Raw genomic sequence first — 23,074 nt, 5'->3', positions numbered from 1 at the left:
ATATGAGCACATCGGTTCAATTTTCTATGTAGTGACTGCTTTGTTTACCTAGGAGACTGTATAACATAATGCTGTGGAGATGAATGTGGCTGTGTTGGTTACTCCTCTGCGTTCCTCCCTCCAGCTTTCAACCTGGACTGTATTTAGAGCACCTGACTCCCACTAGGGTAATGTACTTTGTGATTATTTCTGAGAAAAAAAGAGCTAAGTCTACAAAGAATGCTAGATTTTAATCCAAATTAAGCAGTCATATAACGGTTTCTTTTTGTCATGACCGACTGAGACCCCCCCCCCCCCCCCCCCCCGACGCCCTGGAGGGGGCTTATGACAGGAATGTGTAGTGATGCATGTGCTGCACGAGGAGGAATCAGACAAGTGAGCGTGCTCATAAGATCCCCCACATCTTCATAAACATCACGTTTTGTTCCCAGCACGTGAGGGGGGCATGGCCCTCATGATACTGGAGCAGAGCTGAGAGCACCAGACTACCAAGCTAATTATGGAAGATTTCTTTAATCCCATAGAGCTACAGGGGAACAGCAATGTCTGACATAAGGGTCCTCCACCATCATGCTGTAAGTCCCTCTGATCAAAAAAGCAAAATCAGATTTAATTTTGAATAAAGCATTAGCCGAAGGAGCAGAGAACCGCTCGAACTCGAATGATCCTTTGACCCAATTTTGAAAATTAAAAAGCGTTCATGCAAGTTTCGCGAGGAACCCTGCGGCCCCCCATAAAGCCCTCCAAACACGTTTAAACAATAACCTAAAAATCCAGGTTCCAATATCTGATAAAGGGATTTATGGAGAGCTGTTCAAAACATTCCAGGAAACAGGTGCCCTTTCTAAACTACTACAGATGCTTCCACATATACATTGCATTTGTTTATCAGAAGCCATTCAGATCCAGCTGTTTTTGGGTGGCCAACAGAACATTACTTTGCAATCTCACAAAATAAAGCATGCGTCTACTCCCAACTGTCGTTATTCTTTAACACTAGCCCGCCCCCGAAGGAGCCCAATCCCAGTCAGGCACACGCACACACACAGCAACAATAACAATAACACAATCAGCATTTTAATAAACCCATCACAAAGAAGGTATCAGTCTTTTTCATTTAAATTTATTAACAGAAATGTATTAACATTTAATATGCAGGAATGAGACCTTTCGTGGATACATGGCACAATCATATTATATACATTCTTTATGGAGACAGTGCACAAACATGAACATTGGGGAAGAAGGGGCAATTATAGGAATCTTAAAACGACCCTTCAGTGGGTTCTGATTGACATGAGCCAAGTGAGAAACACTGACTTTTTAAGTTAAAAAGGTTCTTATAAAGAAACATTGCTATTACCAAGAAAGAAAACAATAATACTACTCCTTTGTTGCACATTTTCTATATACAAACTAGGGACAGGTAATTCACACAAACCAAAGGGAGGAATCTACCACAGTGCTAGGCTGGAGCCTTTTTTACTCTGTAACTGTAATATACATACTTTTCATGAAACACAACAATCACATGTGCATCTCATGACTGCACCTTTTCAAAGAAACTAAATAAGAGCAAATTTGTTTCTTTTCCAGCTTATAATGCTTTCAAAGCTCATTGCACATATTTTTCCCCATATTTTTTGTCTTAGTAGAATGCTTGTATGAATGTGTGCATTAATAGGCAAGATTAACACAGTCTTTAGGTGGCAGCTCATTCATTGGAACCCTTCCCAGACACACAGTCCTGGAGCTGAAAGGTTGGAGTTCAATGACCTGTTAAGTAGTCCTGGGTAGAGTCCGAGGCGAAGGAGTCTGCATCCTCGTTATCCGAGTCTTCGCTGCTGTCATCAGCAGCTGGCTCTCCAGACAGGGCGATGCGGGCATAGTCATCGGTGTCGATAGACTTGCAGAAGTGGATGGCGTACTTGAGTTTCTCCTCCAGCACCTGCTTACAGGAATACCTGGGCAGCTTCAGCAGGAAGAAACATGTGTAGGACTCTGGGAGGAAGTGGTCTGGGGGGTTGTACTTATCCAGCACCTAGACACAGTGAAAAATGAAATGTCTTCAGTTATGTAGATGTTAGAACATCAATGCAACTTATGTTAAACCTGTAATAAGCGATATCGGAAAGTTCTGGCAAAGTGAGACCAACTGCCGACACTTCTCCATAGATACTGTATGCTTTGCTTAGCCATCAGCCTTATGCATGGTGCTTTTCTAGGATTGCCCTTAGTAAGCCTCATAGACTGTATACAAATATGGACATAGCCACCGTGACTCTGTTTTGAAGCCTCGAGTTTGGTATTTGGCTTTTTTCTTCTTTTTTCACAGACAGATCGCCAGTGCCACCTGCTGCTGGTCCGCGATCAGTGAGCTGAGCGAACCCTGGGCAGGTGACCTGTAAATCACGCCCCAAAGCATAGTCTTTTTTTATCGTCTATTTGACTCTAATAGCTTTTGCACACCAAGTCCGTATTTTCGTCCGAAATTCACGCACGGGGAAAAAAAAAAAGAATACAACCTCACCGAGTCCGAAAATTACGTCCGTCATTTAAGTTTTCGGACGAGGTTCGATTTTCTGCGTTTTTCGCATCAGTCAATAGATTTTTGCGAGCTGGGACCCGTCTGTGTTTTCAGATGACGGATTAAAAAACACGCATACGAAAACAATCGGACTGTGTGTGCAAAGACCTTAAATGTGACCCTAATTAAAGTAGAAATAACCGCCTCGCCTCCGCCAACAAGTCAAGTTGCAGTCTACCATGTCTGTCCAGACTCATACAAACACAAATACCTTGAAGCCCACGGCGCAGTGGTGTGGCCATTTAGCCTTAAGCCCCAAACACACCAAGCTGTCTGGACGTCAGTCCCTCTAGTATTTGCGGTGTGTCCCACACCGTTGGCTCTTGTTGGCTTTGACGTTCATCCTTGAGTCCAAGTGGATGTTTGAGCCAAATTTGAAGAAATTCCCTCAAGGCGTTCCTGAGATATTGCATTAACAAGCATGGAACGGACGTATGGACAGACAACCCGAAAACATAATGCCTGCAGCTACAGCTACTGTCGGCGGAGGAATCAAAAATGTACATCATGCTGTATTGAAGACGAAACTATCTGCAGTTTTTGCCACTTTCGCGTTGGCTTCATTTTTCCAAGATTGAGGTTGCCGCTTGGTAGGCTTCATAGTGCAGTGGCTTTGCTGTACTATATACTGTATATATATTTCCCCCCCAAATGTGATGCAGTTTCTGTCACCCTCTCGTGGTCAGAAGGTTTTGCTTATTGCAGCATTAATACAACAATTAACCCTGGATTAAACTAGTCCGATTTCAACTCACCTGCACAACGAAATCCCGACCACGGAAGTCTGCGATGGTGCGAGGCAGACGCGTGCGACCCCAGACAAACCTGAGGAAGAGAGACCTCTCCGTGTTGGAGAAGGACTCCATCACTTCCCAGAACCACTGGATGAGCGGCGCTGTGGGCTCCACCCCCTTGTATGTGGCCACTGACTTCAGTAGGTGGAGGGGGATGTCTGGGCTTCCACAAACCTGTCGAGAGGGGAAAGTTTAGCACGGGTCAGAGACAAGTGCGCAGTGGAGAGGACGGAACATGTAACGTAAACATGAGGCGACTTCATAGACTGAGATCGCTGTGACTTACCATGGTTTCCAGCTCGTAGCCGGTGAAGAGGGAGAGCAGAGGAACGGGGACCACTCGAGCCATTCCCTCCCGCACCGCAGACACCTGCTCGTCAAACTCATGGAGTCTGCGGGGGAGACAAGCTCAGCGGGGTGAGCACAGCAAGAGAGGGGCTTGTATGTTGGTGTGCACACCAGTGAACGAACACACACACACGCACGCACGCACGCACGCGCACACAAATATACAAAAAGTGTGACCCACACATTCAGCAGGTTCTCTCACCTGTAGTTTATTGCTAGGCGAACATATTCTGCGCGGTTCTCCAGGGTAATGTGGGAATACTTGGAGCTGAGCTGGATGTCCTGGCCACTGGCGTTGGGCACAGTGAAGGGCAGGGTCATGGCCTCAAACTCCTCGGCTGTGGCCTCGTTGTCCCGGATGTACATCAAGCCGGGGATGAAATCCTTATCAACCTGTGAGGAAAGTCAGATCATGAATGCGTTATCAACCTGTGAGGAAAGTCAGATCATGAATGCGGTAAAAGAAAGACGAAAACCACGCATCTCTTTAGGGGTTGTCATTGAAATAATAAGTATAATAGGATATGTTATATGCCTGCTTCTTCATGCAAGTGTGGGGTGTGGGCACATACACGCACACGTGCCCACGACATTGTTCTGTGAGCTGACAGTGATTCACTCTCGCTGGAGTCTTGTGCCGAATTCATTCCGTGTCTAACCTTTCTAATATCTCAAGGCAAAACCAGTAAACAAGAGCAGCTTTGTGAGAAAAGTTCCTTTATCCACTCCCATATTATCCCAGAGACATTTCAGGAGCTCATGATCAGAGTGTGAGGGCAGGAGGCTGCTGTCCCATGCAGAAAAGCCTACTGCACGCTGTGGCTCCTACTCAGTTATGACAATGAATGGAGATGTTATTCATTCTGAATAACAGGTACTGGCTTTAAGAAATGTTTCACAATGGATCCCTGTTTAAAAAAGGGCAGCATTTTTAGTTCCACCCACTATGACCCTTGCCAGTTAGCAGGGAACTGGTGGGTTTAAGTTGTAATCTGAGCAGAAATGTACAGGAACGCGTTCACATTCTCACCTACTGGTTTGTAGAACAGATCATGAGGGTTAGAGACTTCTCATATAATATAAAATAAAACGATAAACCTTTATTTTACCTCAAGAAGTGGAGGAAGGAGAAACAATCACAATGCTTACACAATGCTTACTGCACAATGATTAAACAATGCATCTAACAAAAAGTCCTGATCATTATGTCTTTGTAATAATAGCTATATTTGTTATAATGAATCAATCAATGCTGCAGCAGTGAGTAATGCAGGACTGTATACGTACCTCACTGAGGTCAGCAATGGTCAGGTTCATGCCCGCCAGCTGTTTCCATACCGGCTCTGCCAGATTCAGACTGAGGGGGCTGCCGGTACGGATGGCAATGCCCAAGAGCACTCCTGCAGGCACAGCAAGGCGTACTACTGTCACTACGTGGAACACACTGATCAAATATGGACCATCAAAAATTAAAATCAATCAATTAAAATCCTTAGTGTAAAACTTATGCAACCAAAGGAAATCATGCTGAATACCTCAGGCCAGCCGTATAATCAGTGAAAATACACATGAATCATTCATACATGTTGAAATAAATCTGCATATTTTCAGGGCTAGTCAGGATTAATAGCAGGAATAACTGACAGTGATTGACTGTGTCATACCTAGGAAGCGGAACATGCTCATGTGAAGAGGGGACTTGGCAGCGGGGTTGAGCAGGAAACAGTCCCTGTTGGCGCCCGACTCGTCGCGGCCGTTGGGGGTGACGATGAGGAGGGGGGTCAGGCCGTTCTGCAGCTCCTCGCACATTTCAGCGATGGACTCGCTGTAGCCTCCGCCACAGTCGTCCACAGACTCGCCTGAGAGAAGAGTGCATGTATTGTATTTGCAGCATCCAGGGTGAGGACGAGCCTACAGGCCCTGTCCACACTGGTGATAAAACTGAGAGCGATGGGAACATTGACGGAGGCACTCAAAAAGGCTTTGGGTTGTTCTGCTGCTAATTTACCACTTAGAAAAGGAGTGCAGGGACATTGGGGGCATCAAGCATGTGCTCCACTCTCTCTGGCCACTCTCACAGTGTGGACATTAGAACCTACCCACAAATTTGACTTTCCAGACGCGATGAGGGAGCAGCAGGCTGTCTGGGCTGAATGAACTCATTTTGGCACACATCTGCCCAAATACAGACTTGGTTCCGTCGGGACCTGCCAGACCCCCTTTGCTACGGGAACGCTTCACCTGTGGGACATAGAAAAGAGAGATCATGTTTTGATCCGTGTGTTACTTGTTAATTTTCTGCTAGATAGAGAGGCAACAGTGAAGGACATGACAGTTCTCTGCACCATGCATGCAGCCGGAGCTACAGGGGGCGCGTGGAGGTGCAGTGGACCGAGAAAGCAAGGCTCTATGTGGAGTAAAGTCTACAGTTCAGACCGGGAACGCCTACAGACAGGCTGCAGCATGGCTCACACAGCACACAAAAATCCCCTTATGAAAGACATCACATGTATCGCTCAGGAGGAACCCTGTCTGGAACAAGCCCCACACTGAGCGTGAGAGGAGGGGGAAGGAGGGAGGAGTTAACTACGGTACTGTAAGAGTGAGAAGCTTGAGAAAGTAGAACTAAAGGCGATTGTAAAAGAGATTTGGAGTGGGAGATATTGGCCGAGTTTCCCAACAAAGAAGCTTCTTAACTCATTCTCTGCCAAAGACGTACTCGGACGTACTTTTTACAATGGCGTTCTGTGCCAAAGACGTACTCGGACGTACTTTCATGTTTTGCTTGTTTACATTAGATCAGACCCTTTCCCAGCCTGTGACATTGTTTCAAGTCAAACTGATAAAAGGAACCCGCTAAATCACGTTTAGTATTTATAGTATAGTCACCCATTTAGCTCATTGAGTGCCAATGACAGCCTGAAAAAGCCCCGTGATCAAAGAGAAGCCGCTCATGCTGCAGCCCAGAGCCATGTAGATTGTTCTGGCTGCAACTGACGGTGCCTGCGAACACAGTCAATCCGCGCACACAACTGAGCCCTTCTGCCTCTGTCTGTCTGTCAGCATAGTTTCTCCACATGATTAGCCGCTAGAAAAGCAGCAGCCGACACTGAAAAGCCAAACCTTTCCCTGCAGTCCGCGTGTGGCTTTTCCATGTTGCGCTGCCTGGGAGGCGGCGCACAAAAAGCACTCCGAAAATAGACGCTGGGTGCGTGAGGCTGTGTGTTACTAGTGTGGGGAGGAGTTTTCAGCTGAGGGGGGGAGAGGGGGGTGGGGCACGCAGGGCAGGACACAACTACACCACATCACTAAATCAGAAAATATTAGCTAGTCAGTGAATGTGCTTGAAATGCTTCATTTCACAAAAGGCTGAATATCTCAGCTTATAATTTGAAATGCCTGAAAACGCTGAAAACAACCTATCTTCTCCGGCTCATAACTAAAGAACGGAAAATGGTATCAATAAACTTTTTTTTGCTGATGATTAGGGGTGTCACGATACACTCAGTTCACGATACGATACGTATCACGATACTGGGTTCACGATAACGATACGATACGATACGATTTTAACAATATTTTTTTAAACTTGAATAATGACAATATATGACTGGAAAAGTAGTATTTTATTTGAAATGCACAAATACAAAACATGCTGTTGTGGGAAATTGTTATTACAATAACAACTAGAAAAAACATGAGATTGGAGATAAGGCTTATCTTGAAATAGAATGAGTTACACCGTCACTTAGATTTACTTTGAACTAAAAGGTTTCTCAGCAGTATAAATTATCATTATGCATCTTCAGTTTTTCTTCAAACTCAAACAACAAGACTTTTCTTAGTCTATTTTTTATGCATCTTCAGTTTTGCCAGAAACTCAATTGAATGGTTTCTCTCCTGTATAACTTCTCATGTGTCTCTTCAGAGACTTGTTCAACTGAACTACTTTCCACACATTGAACTTCAACAAACAAAGACGTTTCTTTGTCTACTTTTGAAAAAAAAAAAAAAAAAAAAAAAAATTTTTTTTTTTATCACGATATGAGATTTCATCTCTACGATACATATCGTGACGTTTTACTATCGCGAAATTTCGTGGGACGATATATTGTGACACCCCTACTGATGATACAATAGAGTCTCCTTGTTCTTTTTGCGTGTTCGGTGTTTACATAGTAATATCACACAATATTCTGTGGGCTTCGAGAAATCACTGAAAACGCTCTGAAACTCTGGCACTGGGAGCGTCGTTCTCCAAAAGTGCCTGGCACTCAATTAAGAAGGGTTAAATTAGCTTCTTAGCGCTAAGAAGCTTTTGGGAAACCCAGCCATTAACTGTGCATGCTACCCTCATGCATTTCTTACTGTACTGTACCTGTATCCTATTGAGCTCCACCACAGGTCCATGCTGTCTGTCCCTCACCATTGTGGCTTGAACCACCTTCCGGAAAGCAGCTTCCTGTTCATAGACAAAAATGTGTTGCCGCCAGATATTAAGAAGCCAGCCAGGCAAGTCATATTCTTCCATTCTGGCTGTAAACACTGCTGGAGACTGTGTGGTGTGTCTGTGCATGTCTCCTCACCTTGCCCTGGGAGATCAGGATGCCCCTGAGTGCGTCAAAGCCCACAGAGGGGCCGTGGCCTGTCTGTCCCAGCCGGCCCTCCAGGTGGAACATGGGGATGCAGGGGCAGAAGAGCTCTGAGATGTGGTGCAGCAGCAGCAGCCTGTTCCTCAGGGCCATGATGGGGATCTCCTGCAGATGGTTGTACTCCATGGGCACCTTCAACACACCGCAAAGACAAACCAGTGACTGAAAGCGTAATAGGCACCTTAAGGTCTGTAATAGCCACGTTATAATTGATACCCTCGGGTTGCAAAACTTTACTGCCATCTAGTGGAGGTTATGAACAGGGAATATTTTCCCCTCATCTACAGCAGTCCAGAAATATATGAAGAAAGGCAGTTTAGGTTCAATTTGAAGCATGGTTGAGTACAGTACCTGTGTTGGCAATTTTCCAGCATTGGTGGGCTTGCTAGTGGACCATGCGAGGGTGTGAGCAGAGCCACAGGCCACCCTGTTGATCTTCTTGCCCTGCAGCGCAGCCACCAGCCGTGGCCTCTGGATGGCATTAGTGGTCCCATCTCCAAGTTGGCCCTCATCGTTGTCACCCCATGTGTACACTTCTCCTGAGCCAAACAAAACACCAGAGCTTTCTATGCAGACCAAATGCAAGCCCACAGCTACTGGGACAAATCGCAAGATGGCAAACAAAACTCACAACAACCTGATCTAAAACCGCAAAAAGCAGTAAAGGAAAAGCAGAAGGATTGGCAAGACTGATCTAGAATTGCACGGTGATCATGCAGAAAGCTGTCCTCCATACCATCCTCTGTGCAGCACACACAGTGGAGGGACCCAGTCGCAATGGCGATGACCTTTTTCCCTTGTAGCCCCTGGACCTGTCTGGGTCGGCGAACATGGTCGTCAGAGCCATGGCCCAGCCGATGGTAATCCCCTTTCCCCCTGGGAACGCACACACACACAAACGTGAGTCCCCTTCTCATCTCCAATATTTGACAGGGCTACAAGCAGCCATAACTGAGATTGTACTGTGTAGCACACTGGACATACCATGTGTACACTGCTCCAGACTTGGTGAGAGCCACAGAGAACTGTGAGCCACACTCTACCTTCACCACCCCAAGGCCAGTGAGAGAATCAATCTGCAGACAACAAGGTACAGACACATCAAGATGCAAAATCAATTAATCCAATCTAATCCACTCTAGACCATGTTCATAAAGCACGTCAGATCCCCTGGATGACGTCATTCATGCCAACACATCCTGCAGTGCACATACAGTGTGCCTCCAGCATCATTTCTGGTTAAGTCTGGTTATGCATTTTTAAATCCAATCTGATCCTATTTTCATTGAAACAGAATGAAATAAATTTGGAAGATGTATGAATGTGACTAAGGGGGAAATATAACAAGTGTCAAATTATTTTCATGTTAAAGCAATTAACTCCCTGGCTAGCATGTAAATTAAAAGTTTAGTGTGTGCCAAAGTAACGGTCATCTTTCAACTGCTCTGGCAGCATAGCTTAATAGCAAATGTCAATTGGCAGCTATTAAAAAAGTAGTAATGCCAAATAAGGAAGCGGTTATCTATATGCAGATTTGTATTATTTATGTTATCATCATCATGAGGCCCCTGTTTTTAAGTTAGCAATGCTGAACAAATGCATGTAGGAAGCAGTGTTACAGTCTGTCTACTGTTGCTGCTACTGCTTCCTCCTCATTGAAAAAAGGAAAGCCATGGGTATAAAAGGATGCCCCTGGTGCAAACAAAGGCTTACTGTGCAATTTGCCATACCTTCATGGGTACTTTACATCCATCACTTCCCCCCCGGCCCAGTTTGCCATAGTCCCCGTCTCCCCAGGACCAGACCATGTCGTCGTCTGTTAGGCACAGAGTCTGGGCATCGCCACTGCCACAGGCGACATCGATGACCCTGTGACCCTGCAGTGCGTCCACCTGCACAAATCACACAGACACAAACATCAGCTACCCCTCTCCACCATCGCTTGGGGAAGGTTGTCAGAGTAAGGTGGAGCAAACAGTCTGAATCCTGTCCAGACATTGAAAGACTCTCCTGGCTTATATATACTGTATATATATATATATATACTGTGAACCTGCTTTGGGGAACCTAAGAGTTATTTTCACAAGCCTGTTTAGTGTATTGGCAAGCCTGTGGGTGTGTCGAAGAAGACAAAGTCATCAAAGAAGAAAACTACAGTGAACTTTGAGTATACTGTTATGTATTAGCTACACTAATTTGACTTCTGAGAGAAACTGTGATCAGGGCCGACTGACCAGTTTGGGTTTGAGCTGGTCCTCGCTGTCTCCGTGGCCCAGCCGGCCGTAGCGGCCCTTGCCCCAGGTGTAGAGCTCTCCGCTGGCTGTAATGCAGGCACTGTGTGCCCCTCCGGCCGCAATATCCACCACCTCCACCCCCCTCAGGGACTCGATCACACGAGGTCGGTCACAGGGACTGAAGTCAAGAAGAGTCACAGTCAACCTTTAAAACACTCCTGAATTGCCATATTGACATGCATACTATAGTGTTATACAGTGCATCTATGACCATGGAGCAGTGTGTTATTCAGCCTAATAACGTAAGCCTAGTCCTGTATTTCCAGTGTGTATTATGGACTGAAACATGAAGGTGTAGCATGCGTCTCATATTTTATGCAGTAATAACCTCCTGTTCCCGTGGCCAAGCTTTCCATCCTCGGCCTCTCCCCATGAATAGACCTCTCCCTCGGAGGACAGTGCCAGGCAATGCTTTCCTCCAGAGTTCACAGCCACTTTCCTGATGAAGACATGCTGGATGGACTCCAGCAGGGTGGGGGTGGACACCGACTCAGTGCCGCCAATACCCAACCTGCCCCCGGCTCCATATCCAGTTGCATACAGCTGAGGGTCAAGACCATAATAGTATAACATTATACATGTTCTATCCCTGTAAGTCATTGAATTCACATGTTCCCACTGGATTGTGTTACAGTCACAGAGGTACAGCGTGCAGCATGCTAGATTATGTTTCACACTCTAACAGATACAGAGGCAGTGTGGCGTCTTCAGTACAAGACAAACCTTTCCGTCAGCGGTGACAGCAAACAGAGTCTGCTCCCCTCCGATGAGCTGGACGGGCCGCAGCGTGGCGAGGGCTTCAGTTGGGGTGGGCACTTTGACCTTTGCCCCTTCGATGCCCCCCAGCTGACCTCTGTGATTGTGGCCCCAGCCATAAATGGTTCCGCTCCCCCCAGCGGAGAGGGTCCAGTCGTCCGGCCGCCGGTTCATCCACTGCACAAGCTGCTCGTCCTGCTCTCGCTTGAACAAGTCGTGACTCTCATGGAGCCCGTTCATGCTCTCATGATCAGCCATGAGCTCGCGAATCTTCTTGGTAACCTTTAAAAGGTTCAGAACAAAGAAGTAAAAACGGATTAACAACATTCTCAGGTCAAATTAGCAATGAAGAAATTTGCACGGCGCAGCCTGGTGCACCCACCTCATCCAGGAAGGGTCTTGGTAGAGAAGTTCTCTTGTCCAGAGCAACGGCCACTCTGGAGGCAGTGCAGTACCGGCGGAACCATGCCCACTTATGGGTCTCAGCACAGCAGGGTAATGTGTCGAGCTCAAGGTCGCAGGCAAGAGCAACCAGGACCTGGACACAATGAAAACATTAGCCTATGAAATTACATCTAATAATCTATGCTAATTCACTACACACTCAACATATGGTGCTACTGTATGGACAAAGACAGAGTCATGATCATACCTTGAAGAATGGGCTATGGAGCAGCTGCTTCCCTCCCCTGACAATGGGGTCCTCATACTCGTACTGCCGCTGCAGAGCCTCTGGTAGGCCCTTCACCAGGGCGGCCAGCGCACTCCCAGTGAAACTCTGAGGTTCAACAGATTCAACATTTCAATTAAAAAGAAAATGTTGGCTGCATTCCACTAATTAAGAGACTTGGCTCTGCATTACAGCTATTGTCTGAGTTGAGCTGTTCGGCAAACATTTCCCATCTGTGCAATCAGACAGTGCTCACCATAGAGCGAGCTTCGCCCTCACTGTCCCCCAGCAGTCTGTTGATGTTGATGGACTGGCCATACTCTGTGGTCAGGAGCTTGCGTAGTCTCTGTAGAGCCCACATTCTGTGTCCAGCGGCTATAGAGGGAATAAATAGTCAAATCAGTTTGCAGTACGACCCTAAGAAATAATTCTATTCCTAATACAATTGTATCACCTACAAATCCAAGTAAATGATATAGTACGGTCTCTAGATCAGGATGAAGGTGTGAGTCTCATGTCTCATACCCAGTGCGCTAAGCTGAGCACAAGCAGCGAGGGAGGCGGCTAGACGGGGCACGATGCTCCTATTGGACGCAAAGTTGAGTCTGAAGTCCAGGAGACAGGTGACCAAGTCCATCGAAGGGCAGGAAAGGATGCAGCGATCAGACAGCAAGTCTTTCGGACCTGGTAAAAAAAATCAAAAAGGCTCAGTGTCACACAGTGTATGTGTGTTGACATTTTTGAGTTTGAGTTGAATCATTCTAACTTGCAATACAAGATTGAATTATGCAGAATGTACACTCGAAATAAGACAATAAAAATACATTTATATATGATTATGCATTATTAAAACAAAACCTAACATCAAAATACAATCAACGTTATCCAAAATTACAGCTTATTAAAAAGCCTGATGTTATAACATTATAGTTGAACATCTTATCACAACAGTACTATGTGTGTTTGCTCACCAGCAGCAGGCATGATGGGATAGACAGTGAAGCGCCAGCCCCAGCCGTTGACCGAGCCATCACTTGTAAATTTCCATTTGAGTTCATCCCCCGGGATCCTCAACTCGCTGGACCAGTCGGACCACTCCCGACCTGCACAACATACACCGGACGTCAGAAAGTGAACTTCTGTTCCCTCAGCTACACTTGTATTTGATGAAAATAAGTGTTTTGGTCTTCCTCTCGTCACCTGATCTAACGGAGACAATCCTATTGGCTCCATCCATGATTGTTAATGGATCGTGGCGTCTCTCCGTGGAACACTGCCGGTCAAACTCCACCCTCAGACCCTCTGCACCTACAAAAACAAAATGAGAACTAAGGGGGGGGGGGAAGCTTTTGCACAGTTACAACTGACAAGGTGTGTGCAGTGTGGACACAAAGATGCCTGAAGCTGCATGGCCTGCTGATTCGAGACCAAAAGTAACAGGCTTGATACGCGCATCAGCCAATCCGTGTTCATCCAGTCTTGTTGAACTTTTCTCCAGGAAGATCCTAAAAGCTATCCCACTCACTTAAGTTGATCTAGAGAGGTTTCTGTTGCATTTTGTGGTTTACCTGGGATCTTGACAGTGCCGCTGGTAGAGGTGTCATCAGTGTACGGGTGGCTGCTCTCCACCACTACCGGCTGGGAAGACAAACGGCCACTCTGGGAGTCTGTGGCCACATCCTCCAGCTCAGTGACACACAACTCGAGGAGCATGTCAGCAACCTGCACACCATAGAGACCCACAGGAGACAGTGTTAACAGTAGTTCTATAAATCGTGAGGTGTACATGCACAGGGCAACAAATAAGAGAACGCAGCACTCCACCTGTGGATAAGCTGTACCCATGCCAGACAGCACAGCAGACAGAACCTCCTTGCCCTTCTCCCCAGAACGAAGGGACACTGCCAGTTTGAGCAGGTCCACCATCACCCGTGTATCATCAGGCACAAGCAGACTGGTGAACTCATCCAAGTACTGGGGTTCTGGACCCACTACTTTATTCTGGCTCTCAGAGTCCTGAAAATAAGCAGGGAATAAGGAAAGGCATTAAGAATTCAGATGATGTAAATGTGCATGGCTGGTGTTGCTAGCTTGACCAAATTCTAAGACTTTGTTCTCCTCAGATTGGCTAACCTCTTTTGTCTTGGTCATGGTCTCTGCGATGATGCTGGCTGCTCCAGGGTCGTCCGTGACGGGGATGAAAGGACGTGAGGAGGCACCGGAGGCAGACGGAGTCACAGCTGATGATGGGGTAACAGCATCCTCTGAGGAGGAAACCTGTTCACACACACAAAATGCAAGCTAGGGCCATCTTCACACCATTACATTCAAGTCAATAGAAAAGTGGCCACAAGGTGGATCTTCCGTTGTACTTCCGACAAAGCGTGATGCTTTTAGGCAGAGAACGAAGTTCCAGCTTTTTAGAGGAACAGACACACAATATGGACTTTTTTGTGTGACCTGATCAAATCAGTACAATAGGCCGGGTTTCACAGTGTGTACTGAGGCAGCTGACAGTTTACGACTACAACAAGCGAATGAAAATGGAGAAAGTAGCCATAGAAAAGTTGCTAGTAGTTGTTCTGATGGAAGCCCGTTGGCTGAGAGTTTCTGGTGTTTTTAAGTTGGACCTTTTACTGTTTGCCATTAGTGGCAACTACACAGCAGGTCATTCTGGAACAAAGTGCACATAGTGTGACCTGCTTTATTAAATAAGCACAAAAAGCAATTGAATTAAATTAATAGCGTAAGTCTAGGGTGAGTTTATTGCCTGGGTCCAGACCTTTGAATCCGCCCACTCCACTGAGTGGACCGATTCGGCTTTGGAATCGTGATACGCAACAATGCTTTCTCATACGGTGTAAGATTGTGCACAGACAGAGTCCATTATACTAATTTGAAGCTGTCCCAGATTTATCCCACTTTCTGACTCACTTAATAAGCACAAGTAAACTCCAGCAGACCATACCCACATGTTCTGGTCCTGCACAGCATGTAACACTACCATTACCCCCGACCCTCTCTTGGCCTTGTTTGGTGTCCCTCTGCAGCCTAATACCTCTAAAGTCATGCTGCATGTTCTTGCCTTTACCACCTCAATGGCCAGGTGACTCATTCTCTGTTCAACCTTTATCTCACAATAGTTGAGTGAAGGAGTCGTTATTGTCCATTAGACTTGAGAAGCTTAGATTCTCCCTAAATTCTTTTGAAAAGACTTGGAGACCTCTCCTAAATCATACCAAATCTCTGACATCGTTGCCTGGTTGTGATGACTGATCCTTTTCTTTCTTTCTTCTCATGGTTATTTATGTATTTATTTACTTATTTATTATCTACAAACGTGTACTTTGTATTGTTATTAAGATTGTCACTGCTGTCATTGCCTTTACTGGGGGGGGGCAACGACTAACGATGAGCAAATCAGCGCCACAGGCGGGGTTAACACAGATACGGGCGGGGTTAACACAGATATGGGCGGGGTTAACACAGATACGGGCGGGGTTAACACAGATATGGGCGGGGTTAACACAGATACGGGCGGTACTCTGGATGGAAATGTCAGACTGTTTAACAAGTTGACAATCAGCTGTCTGATATGAGGCAAGTCACTTATACAGGCAGGGGCAGCATGGCCAATCAGCTGTCTGATATGAGGCAAGTCAGTTCTACAGGCACGGGCAGCATGGCATGTCTTACCTCTCCCTTCTTATCTTGCCAGGGATTAGGGCTGACCCGCTCCTCAGCGTCAGGGGGGACAGGAGAGCCTTCTTCATCACTCAGACCTGATGAGGAGGACGAGTCTGACGGGGGAACAGGTGAGCTGGAGGGACACTCCACCGGCAGCATCATACAGGCTGGCATCAGAGCACCAACCACCGCATCTCTGGGGAACACGAAACACTGATCAACGTAACACCCACTAAGGATATTTACATATGTATATCAACTATTCTTGTTTGTATGACTTTTTATAAAACACGTTAACTCAGCTTTCAGATTACAGTAGTGCTACACAAATAAAGTTTATTATCATCATTATACGTACATTTCAAACCTGGGGGACAACATACCTGGCATACATGATTTGCAGGGCAGAGAGCACATGAGACAGAGCCTGTTGTTTGGCCAGGTTGCCGTCCAGAGAGAGGAGAATCTTGGCCAGCGAGGGCCGGTTAGGCTTCACGCTGTTCTGCCCGCTCATTTTGTTATTGATTGCAGATGAGTCACCGTCTGACTGGACACCTGTAGAGAACAACACAGTTAGCTAGCTCCTTCAGGCTGGGTGTCTGGCCTGCGTTAGCGGGCTACAAAGAGACGGAGATTACCTAGGTAGGATGCCCCGAGGGAGTCCCTGGCCGTCTGGAAAAGGACTGGCTCATGAACTGAGGGTGTGGTCACATCCACAGTGGTCCAGGCCACGCTGTGGGAGGAGCCACAGGCCACACGGGTGATCTTCTGGCCCTCCAGACCCTGCACCAGGGTGGGCTTCCTGTTCACTGTGGTGGTGCCGTTCCCCTGCTGCCCATGGTCGTTGTCACCCCACGCAAACACCTGACAGAGGAAGAGGAGACTTGTTGGTTTCAGCATTTCTACATATTTTCCATATTAAAACACAATGTGACATGACCAAGGGCCTATAACTATTTAAAATGTGTAGTCATAGTCATATGTGTAAGGATTTAACAGGTTTCCTGATGCCTTCCAGACTTTATTGTAATTTCAAAACCCTGTGATTAGGATTAAAGATAAGGCACACAAGAGAGAGATGGGGAGGGGTCACTGCTCAATCTTCAAACAACCTCTTAAAGTGGTCAAATATTGAGTAGCTGACTCAGATCATAAGAAGTGATTTGCTGAGATTATTAAATGTGTCCTGAGTAAAGGTATTCTACAAGGTGAAAGGAGCAGTGTAAACGGGGAAGGTCAGAGGTGCCCAGAGGAGTAGAGCCAGAGTACATACATCAAATCCCACTACAGGAGGACAGATTCCCACATCTGGAACAGCGCCATGTCAGCAAATCAGAGTGCCTGAAGGATGTGCTCTGCTTTCTAATGCTGCGCTGGAGGAGGTCAGTACAAACCTGTCCTGTTTCAGTGACAGCCAGGCAGTGCAGCGCTCCAACAGCCACGTGGACAATCTTTTTGCCCCGGAGTCCTTCCACCATCTGAGGCTTACGCACATGGACGTCAGTGCCATGGCCCAAACGGAAATAGTCGCCTTTGCCCCTGGTTGGGAATGCAAAAGTGATGTCGAATCATAGAGAGACAGCCGATTGATAATGATGTGATTGTTTGTGCTGTTTTGAGGACTCCGCCATCTTACCAGGTCCACACAACTCCAGACTTGGTGAGAGCCAAGGAGAACTGTGCTCCACACTCAATCTGGCACACGGCCTGCCCATTGAGCCTCTCGATGTTCTGGGGGATGTTGCAGCCCTCGCTGCCCCCACGGCCTAGCTTGCCAAAGTCCCCGTCACCCCAGGAAAAGACCAAACCTGAACAAGAAAAGCAGCGTCGCAGATGAGAAACACAACAGATTGCATCTACAAAATGTCTACAAAAGGCCCCATATACTCTAAGTGCATTAATATATAAGTACCTTCATCAGTGAGGGCTAGAGTTTGAGCATCCCTGCTCCCACAAGCCACCTGGATAACGCGGTGTCCCAGAAGCACCTTCACCTGGATGACAAAAACAGAGAGCAGACCATAGGGTGTATTTTGTCAAATGAATACAGTGCATACAGTACAATGTAATTCAAATGAATTGGAATGATTCTTCAATGCCTGGTCAAGCCTTTGGAAATTAGTGTATTTTACTGGCAGATTACAAGTCCACATGGATTGTGGCATAGACTATAAAAATATAGCCTGTATAAAAATAGTAGCCACCATGACGTCACTCATTGGATTGTGGACTCTTGTTTTGAAGGCTCCAGTTTGGAATTTTCACCGTTGCCATCTTGTTTGTTTTTTTGCCAGACAGAACTGAAGCGCCGCCTGCTATTGGTCGGTGATCGGCGAGCTGCGCGATCACTGGACAGGCGACCTGTCAACCCCCAAAGCATAGTACTACAATGCTTTAGTGTCTATTTTATTCTTAATTGGACTATTAATTTACAAAATGAGCATCATGCTGTATTGAAGACTTGAATCTAGCGATTCAGACCATAAACTCATTAGCAAAGTGTTTACTAAGGTAATAAATCAAGTGAGAAGTAGGGTCATTTTCCCATTGACTTCCACAGATGTTGCCGCTTGATGGGAGGCAGCACACCACCAGTCACAGATAAAGCACCACTTAAGTTATTGCGGGTTAATGCCTTTCTCAAGGGCACCTGGTGGTAGAGCAGCAGCTGTGTAAAGTGATATAAGCCACATCACTGTAGGCCAAGTTTAAGTCACCTACTCTTCCCCACTAGTTTAAAAAAGGTAATGAATGAGCATGTAGAGCAGTAGTGGAGAGGGAGAGCAACTATCAAATCAATCTGATTATGTAGTCTAATTAAAATAAGATGCTATGAAACATCCAGTGACATTCACCTACTGAACAAAATAATTGTTGATTTAGTGCCTCAGTGCATCGACAGTTCAAAATATGCACTTGTGCTATGCAGAGATAATAACTAGTATTATTGTCTTCTACCTCAAACAACACCTTCATGTTCAGTTGACATCTCAAAAACATGTTTAAATGTTTCTCACCCCTTTAATGGTGATTCTCATTTGCTGTTTCTATTAGTCTTCCAGTAGCCAGAGTAACACTATGTTCTCTGAACTGTCAAGGGATAGAACCAGTGATTCCACATTATGCTGCCCACTACTAAGGTCAAGCCTATCACCATTCGTGTAAAGTAAACAATTGGGGATTGAAGACGTACCAGTTTAGGTCTGAGCTGAGTGGTGTTGTCCCCATGTCCGAGGCGGCCATACTCCCCCAAACCCCAGCTGTACAGCTCCCCGCTGGAGGTGATCGCTGCACTGTGAGAGCTGCCGCAGGCGATGTCACGGATACGCTTGGTCTTCAGCGCCTCAATCAGCCGAGGTTTGTCACAGTTCCTGTATGGAGGCACATTAACCATTAGCTCCTCTGTTCTAATCAGGAAGAGCAGTTATGACACTGTATTTACTGTTAAAGCAGGAATAACCTTTGATTTAAGAATTAAAATTCTGTCCAATATGAACACAAGCCCAACCACTATTTGAATATGAACCACCACCAAGACTTAGTATGTGCAGTCATATTGATGTAAAGACCGGAGCTGGAAAATGAACTTGTGGAGTCATACTGTTTTATATCCTAATAGTCTCTACATAGAAAAAGTAAGAATTCCAGATTAAAAAATATATAATTTTCCTCAGAAAATCACCCTGAGCCACAAGTCACCTTTCCCATCTTCCCCCCTTATTCGCTATAGAGCTGTATATGGGTGCACACTCTTACAGTATCTGGCCATTTCAAGAATAGCCAGCAGGAGATACAGTAATATTGGATGTTCACTACTACAGAGCTAGCTCTCATAAAGTACAGCAATGATACAATTCAAAGCAGCAGGTGTTCTCCTTTAAGGTAATGACATACATTCTGCTGAAATGTCCCAGTTTGCCGTCGTCTCCCTCGCCCCAGGAGAACACCTTGCCATCCACAGTGAGGGCCATGGCATGGCGCCCCCCAGAGTGCACAGCAACCTTCTTCACCACGTAGTTACTGAGAGCAGTGATCTGCCGGGGGATGGGGATGGTCCCACTGGACAGGCCCAGGCCTAACCTGCCGTTTGTGGCCTCTCCACATGCGTACACCTTCCCCTCCACCGTCACTGTAACGGAGACAGGTCAGTTACACACACTGCACATTTGCACGTCACGCACATAAACTTCAAGTGGCACTGCCCACTCACCTGCAAAGAGGCTTTTGGAACCACCGGCCACTTGCACCACATTGAGTGCAGAGAGGGTTTCTGAGAAGGACGGCACCTTGATCTGTGAACAACATAAACAAAAGTGATGAGCAAACAGAATAGCTTAGTTAGAAGCCTCTTCTCCAGGCTGGCCCCAGGGACGTACCGCGTCCCCTCTCCTTTGCATTCTCTACACTCATGGCTACAGGAGCCATGAAGAGGACAGCCACATCATGAAACTTGCTGATCATACGGTATATCATAATCTGGTTACAATAGGGTACCGCAGGGATGACGTATTTTTGTAGGCTTACCCTGAAGTCCCTGCACTTCCTGGTTCTTACGTGTAAAAGGCAATGGGATTTTTGTATAGGATTCTCAGTTAAATGCATGAAATAAGGTCTGAGGTTAACAAAGGTTTATGAAACAGCTAAGTTTGTGTTCAGCGAGATAATCTTCACAAATGAGGACCACTTTTGCGACTTGTGAAGCAATTTCTGAAAATCGCGTGTAAAAAAAACAAAAAACACTTCGAAAATAACAAAAGTGGTCATCATTTGTGAAGATGATCTTGCTGAACACAAACTTGACTCTTGTATGAAAGGGTAAGTCCAGGGAATGTCCAGACGCGATTCAATGGACATAGTCCAGAGTTCAAGTCTGAGAGTGGCTAATGTGTTTATTTAATAGCATTATGTAATCTGTATAATGTCTGTCTGTTGTGTGGTGTTTTATTGCCTTGCTGCAGCCAAGCCTCCTATTTGGGACAAATAAAAGTCTTGAAGTTGAATTATTATTCCATTATGCACCTTAGAGCCCTTGAGTCCTCCCAGTTGATCCTTATCATTCAGCCCCCAGACAAACACTTTGGTCCTGATGCTGGCTGCCGACTCCAACCCAGACGACTTCTTCCGAGCAAGACTGAGGGGCAAAACAAAGACCAACACTGAGCACCTGGATATTAATTCAATACATGACTTTCCTGTCTTGTTAATTTGAAATCTAAAATCAACAAAGCTGTTACTACTGAAAATATATGTATTTGTGATATATATAGAGCTTAACATTGGTCCAGAGTGGCAAACATTATTCAACCAAGGTAATTTTTGATCCATCTCAGTTGAGACGCTTTCAGGAAGGGATTTATCATTGCATAAAATCTGTTGCGACTCTCCCCCGTGTTGAAAACCTTATGTTTATGTATATAACTCTGCCCCTAGTGGCAGAAAGTGAAAAATGACATTTTCTCCGACCCCAATATGAGGGTATTGGTGTAGAATTAAATATGTTGCTTCTGTCGGGTCACAGAGTGTCTGTTCCACATAAAGTGAGTTATCTCACGATTACTAGAAATAAAACCTAGGTGAGCATCTACATAGAAAGCTATACATGCTGCTGGCATAGAACAGTTGCCAAAAGCTGCCATCGGTAATGCTCTTTGCCCTCAATTTATTGTTTCACTTGTCTGACTGCAATCAAATGTGAGCCAGGAGGATTAGTAGAAATCCACAGCCAGATTTGCACATGCTTGCGGCACAAAACCCCCCAGCATTTAACATATTTACTCCTTGGTCCATAATACCTCCCAGTGGCAGTTTTTTCATCATCCTCTTCCTCATTGTCAGATGCCAGAAAAGGGACTGTGGCTAAATCTTCATCCTCTGCTCTGATACGCCCCACGATGCCAAGTGCATGGATCTTGCAGTCGATACCAGAGCTGCGGCACTGCTTAATGGCAATCTCAATGTATCTGTGATACTGCGGGAAAGACGCCATCAAAGTTATTAAAACATATTTTAAGTCATAGAAATGCCAGTTCAATGTCAAGTCTACTGACAAGTGTTCGGCCAACCAACCTCAGTACAATCATTGAGTAGAGGGACAGTGGTGTCGGTGGGATTTATGTTAATTGTCTTCAGCTCAATCAAGTTGTTCAGAGAGCTGCCACCTATATATAAAAAATATATATATATATTTTAAACATGAGATATTTTTGTACAAATGGCAAACATTGTTTATATACCATACACAGCGGTATCATAGCACAGAACGTGAAAGCCCAGAAAAGTTATTTAATTGCATTGAGAGTTGGCTTCCACATGGACTGTACCACATTGCAGTGTCCTTTTTAATCTGTTGACAGGCAGACAAAAAACATACATTTAACCATATAGAAAGTTAGTGATTCTTGGCACCTGACACAACCACCAGTGAGGGCATGTAGCTGCTGTCTGCTGGGTCTACAACCATCTTAAGCCTATGGACCAGAACATCTGGGAAAAGCTCCAGACGAATCCAGTGCTGCAGAAATATAGAACAACAAAACCAGTCAGGCAACTTAGTGCACTTTGACAAAGCAAGACAAACTACATGATCATTCTATGCATTTAAGTGCACAATCCAATTTCCTACCTTTCCCTGGGAGCCAGAGGACTGCCAACACTGATCACTGCAGTCGATGAGGCGTGAGGCCTGGTTAACGGAGGATGAGACATTGAGGGTCTTTACGGCACGAGACCACTCGTCAATCAGCATCCCACGCTGGCTGCTGTGATGCTTCTTTAGCTGCTTTCCGGAGCGCCCACAGAATGATGGAGACTGGCCTGATTGGAGGGAGACGAACAACAGATTTACACATAGTAACACACACACACACACACACACACACACACACACACACACACATGCACCAACACCATGTGCAAGAACTAACTGAGCGAATGTGTGACTCACCTGGCTCATTGATTCTGCCAAAGGAATGCCTGGTGTTATGTTTACGAGTCTTGAAACAGTTTTCACAGAAGTCAAAGTCATCGCAGTTCCTGCATTTGAACCTGGGGCCATTTATAGGAAACATCTGACAGCCATCACACCTGGCAACAACACGGGCTGGATTTTAACAAGATGATAGAGATACATGGGTTATCAGTCTGCACAGAGGGCTTTAAACACACTCCTACCTCACTCCTGGGTGAACACTTGGCACCAGCTCCATCTCAGACAACAGACCAGTCCAGTGGGACTGCTGGGGGAAGTCTACTATCACATCCTTTCCATTGGCACTGAAAGCTAAAAC

General features: G+C 45.8%; 1 protein-coding gene across 1 annotated transcript in view; it reads right to left on the bottom strand.

Annotated features, from left to right (window-relative positions):
* Positions 1-1,127: 1,127 nt before the first annotated feature.
* Positions 1,128-23,074, bottom strand: part of herc2 (HECT and RLD domain containing E3 ubiquitin protein ligase 2) — a gene marked incomplete at its 5' end in the record, with an annotated part of 53,637 nt that continues 31,690 nt past the window's right edge. The window contains 41 exons of the mRNA XM_083648373.1: positions 1,128-2,041; positions 3,343-3,555; positions 3,668-3,773; positions 3,932-4,122; positions 5,017-5,129; positions 5,394-5,588; positions 5,829-5,970; positions 8,108-8,191; positions 8,316-8,513; positions 8,733-8,920; positions 9,118-9,257; positions 9,366-9,457; positions 10,112-10,273; positions 10,616-10,793; positions 11,004-11,218; positions 11,399-11,713; positions 11,814-11,969; positions 12,084-12,209; positions 12,358-12,476; positions 12,627-12,785; positions 13,073-13,204; positions 13,302-13,409; positions 13,670-13,823; positions 13,926-14,117; positions 14,235-14,378; positions 15,798-15,984; positions 16,172-16,343; positions 16,427-16,652; positions 17,183-17,327; positions 17,425-17,596; positions 17,701-17,782; positions 18,982-19,159; positions 19,683-19,917; positions 19,999-20,080; positions 20,808-20,919; positions 21,581-21,756; positions 21,855-21,946; positions 22,194-22,299; positions 22,411-22,601; positions 22,732-22,871; positions 22,959-23,067. Coding sequence (XP_083504499.1) covers positions 1,769-2,041; positions 3,343-3,555; positions 3,668-3,773; positions 3,932-4,122; positions 5,017-5,129; positions 5,394-5,588; positions 5,829-5,970; positions 8,108-8,191; positions 8,316-8,513; positions 8,733-8,920; positions 9,118-9,257; positions 9,366-9,457; positions 10,112-10,273; positions 10,616-10,793; positions 11,004-11,218; positions 11,399-11,713; positions 11,814-11,969; positions 12,084-12,209; positions 12,358-12,476; positions 12,627-12,785; positions 13,073-13,204; positions 13,302-13,409; positions 13,670-13,823; positions 13,926-14,117; positions 14,235-14,378; positions 15,798-15,984; positions 16,172-16,343; positions 16,427-16,652; positions 17,183-17,327; positions 17,425-17,596; positions 17,701-17,782; positions 18,982-19,159; positions 19,683-19,917; positions 19,999-20,080; positions 20,808-20,919; positions 21,581-21,756; positions 21,855-21,946; positions 22,194-22,299; positions 22,411-22,601; positions 22,732-22,871; positions 22,959-23,067 — 6,500 coding nt within the window. The 3' untranslated portion in view covers positions 1,128-1,768. The remainder of the gene's footprint in view (positions 2,042-3,342; positions 3,556-3,667; positions 3,774-3,931; positions 4,123-5,016; positions 5,130-5,393; positions 5,589-5,828; positions 5,971-8,107; positions 8,192-8,315; positions 8,514-8,732; positions 8,921-9,117; positions 9,258-9,365; positions 9,458-10,111; positions 10,274-10,615; positions 10,794-11,003; positions 11,219-11,398; positions 11,714-11,813; positions 11,970-12,083; positions 12,210-12,357; positions 12,477-12,626; positions 12,786-13,072; positions 13,205-13,301; positions 13,410-13,669; positions 13,824-13,925; positions 14,118-14,234; positions 14,379-15,797; positions 15,985-16,171; positions 16,344-16,426; positions 16,653-17,182; positions 17,328-17,424; positions 17,597-17,700; positions 17,783-18,981; positions 19,160-19,682; positions 19,918-19,998; positions 20,081-20,807; positions 20,920-21,580; positions 21,757-21,854; positions 21,947-22,193; positions 22,300-22,410; positions 22,602-22,731; positions 22,872-22,958; positions 23,068-23,074) is intronic.

The sequence above is a fragment of the Poromitra crassiceps genome, assembly GCF_964638095.1.
Source record: "Poromitra crassiceps genome assembly, chromosome: 12".
NCBI lineage: Eukaryota > Metazoa > Chordata > Actinopteri > Beryciformes > Melamphaidae > Poromitra > Poromitra crassiceps.
The sequence above is the reverse complement of the archived record's forward strand: the minus strand, read 5'-3'. Positions and strand labels throughout refer to the sequence as shown.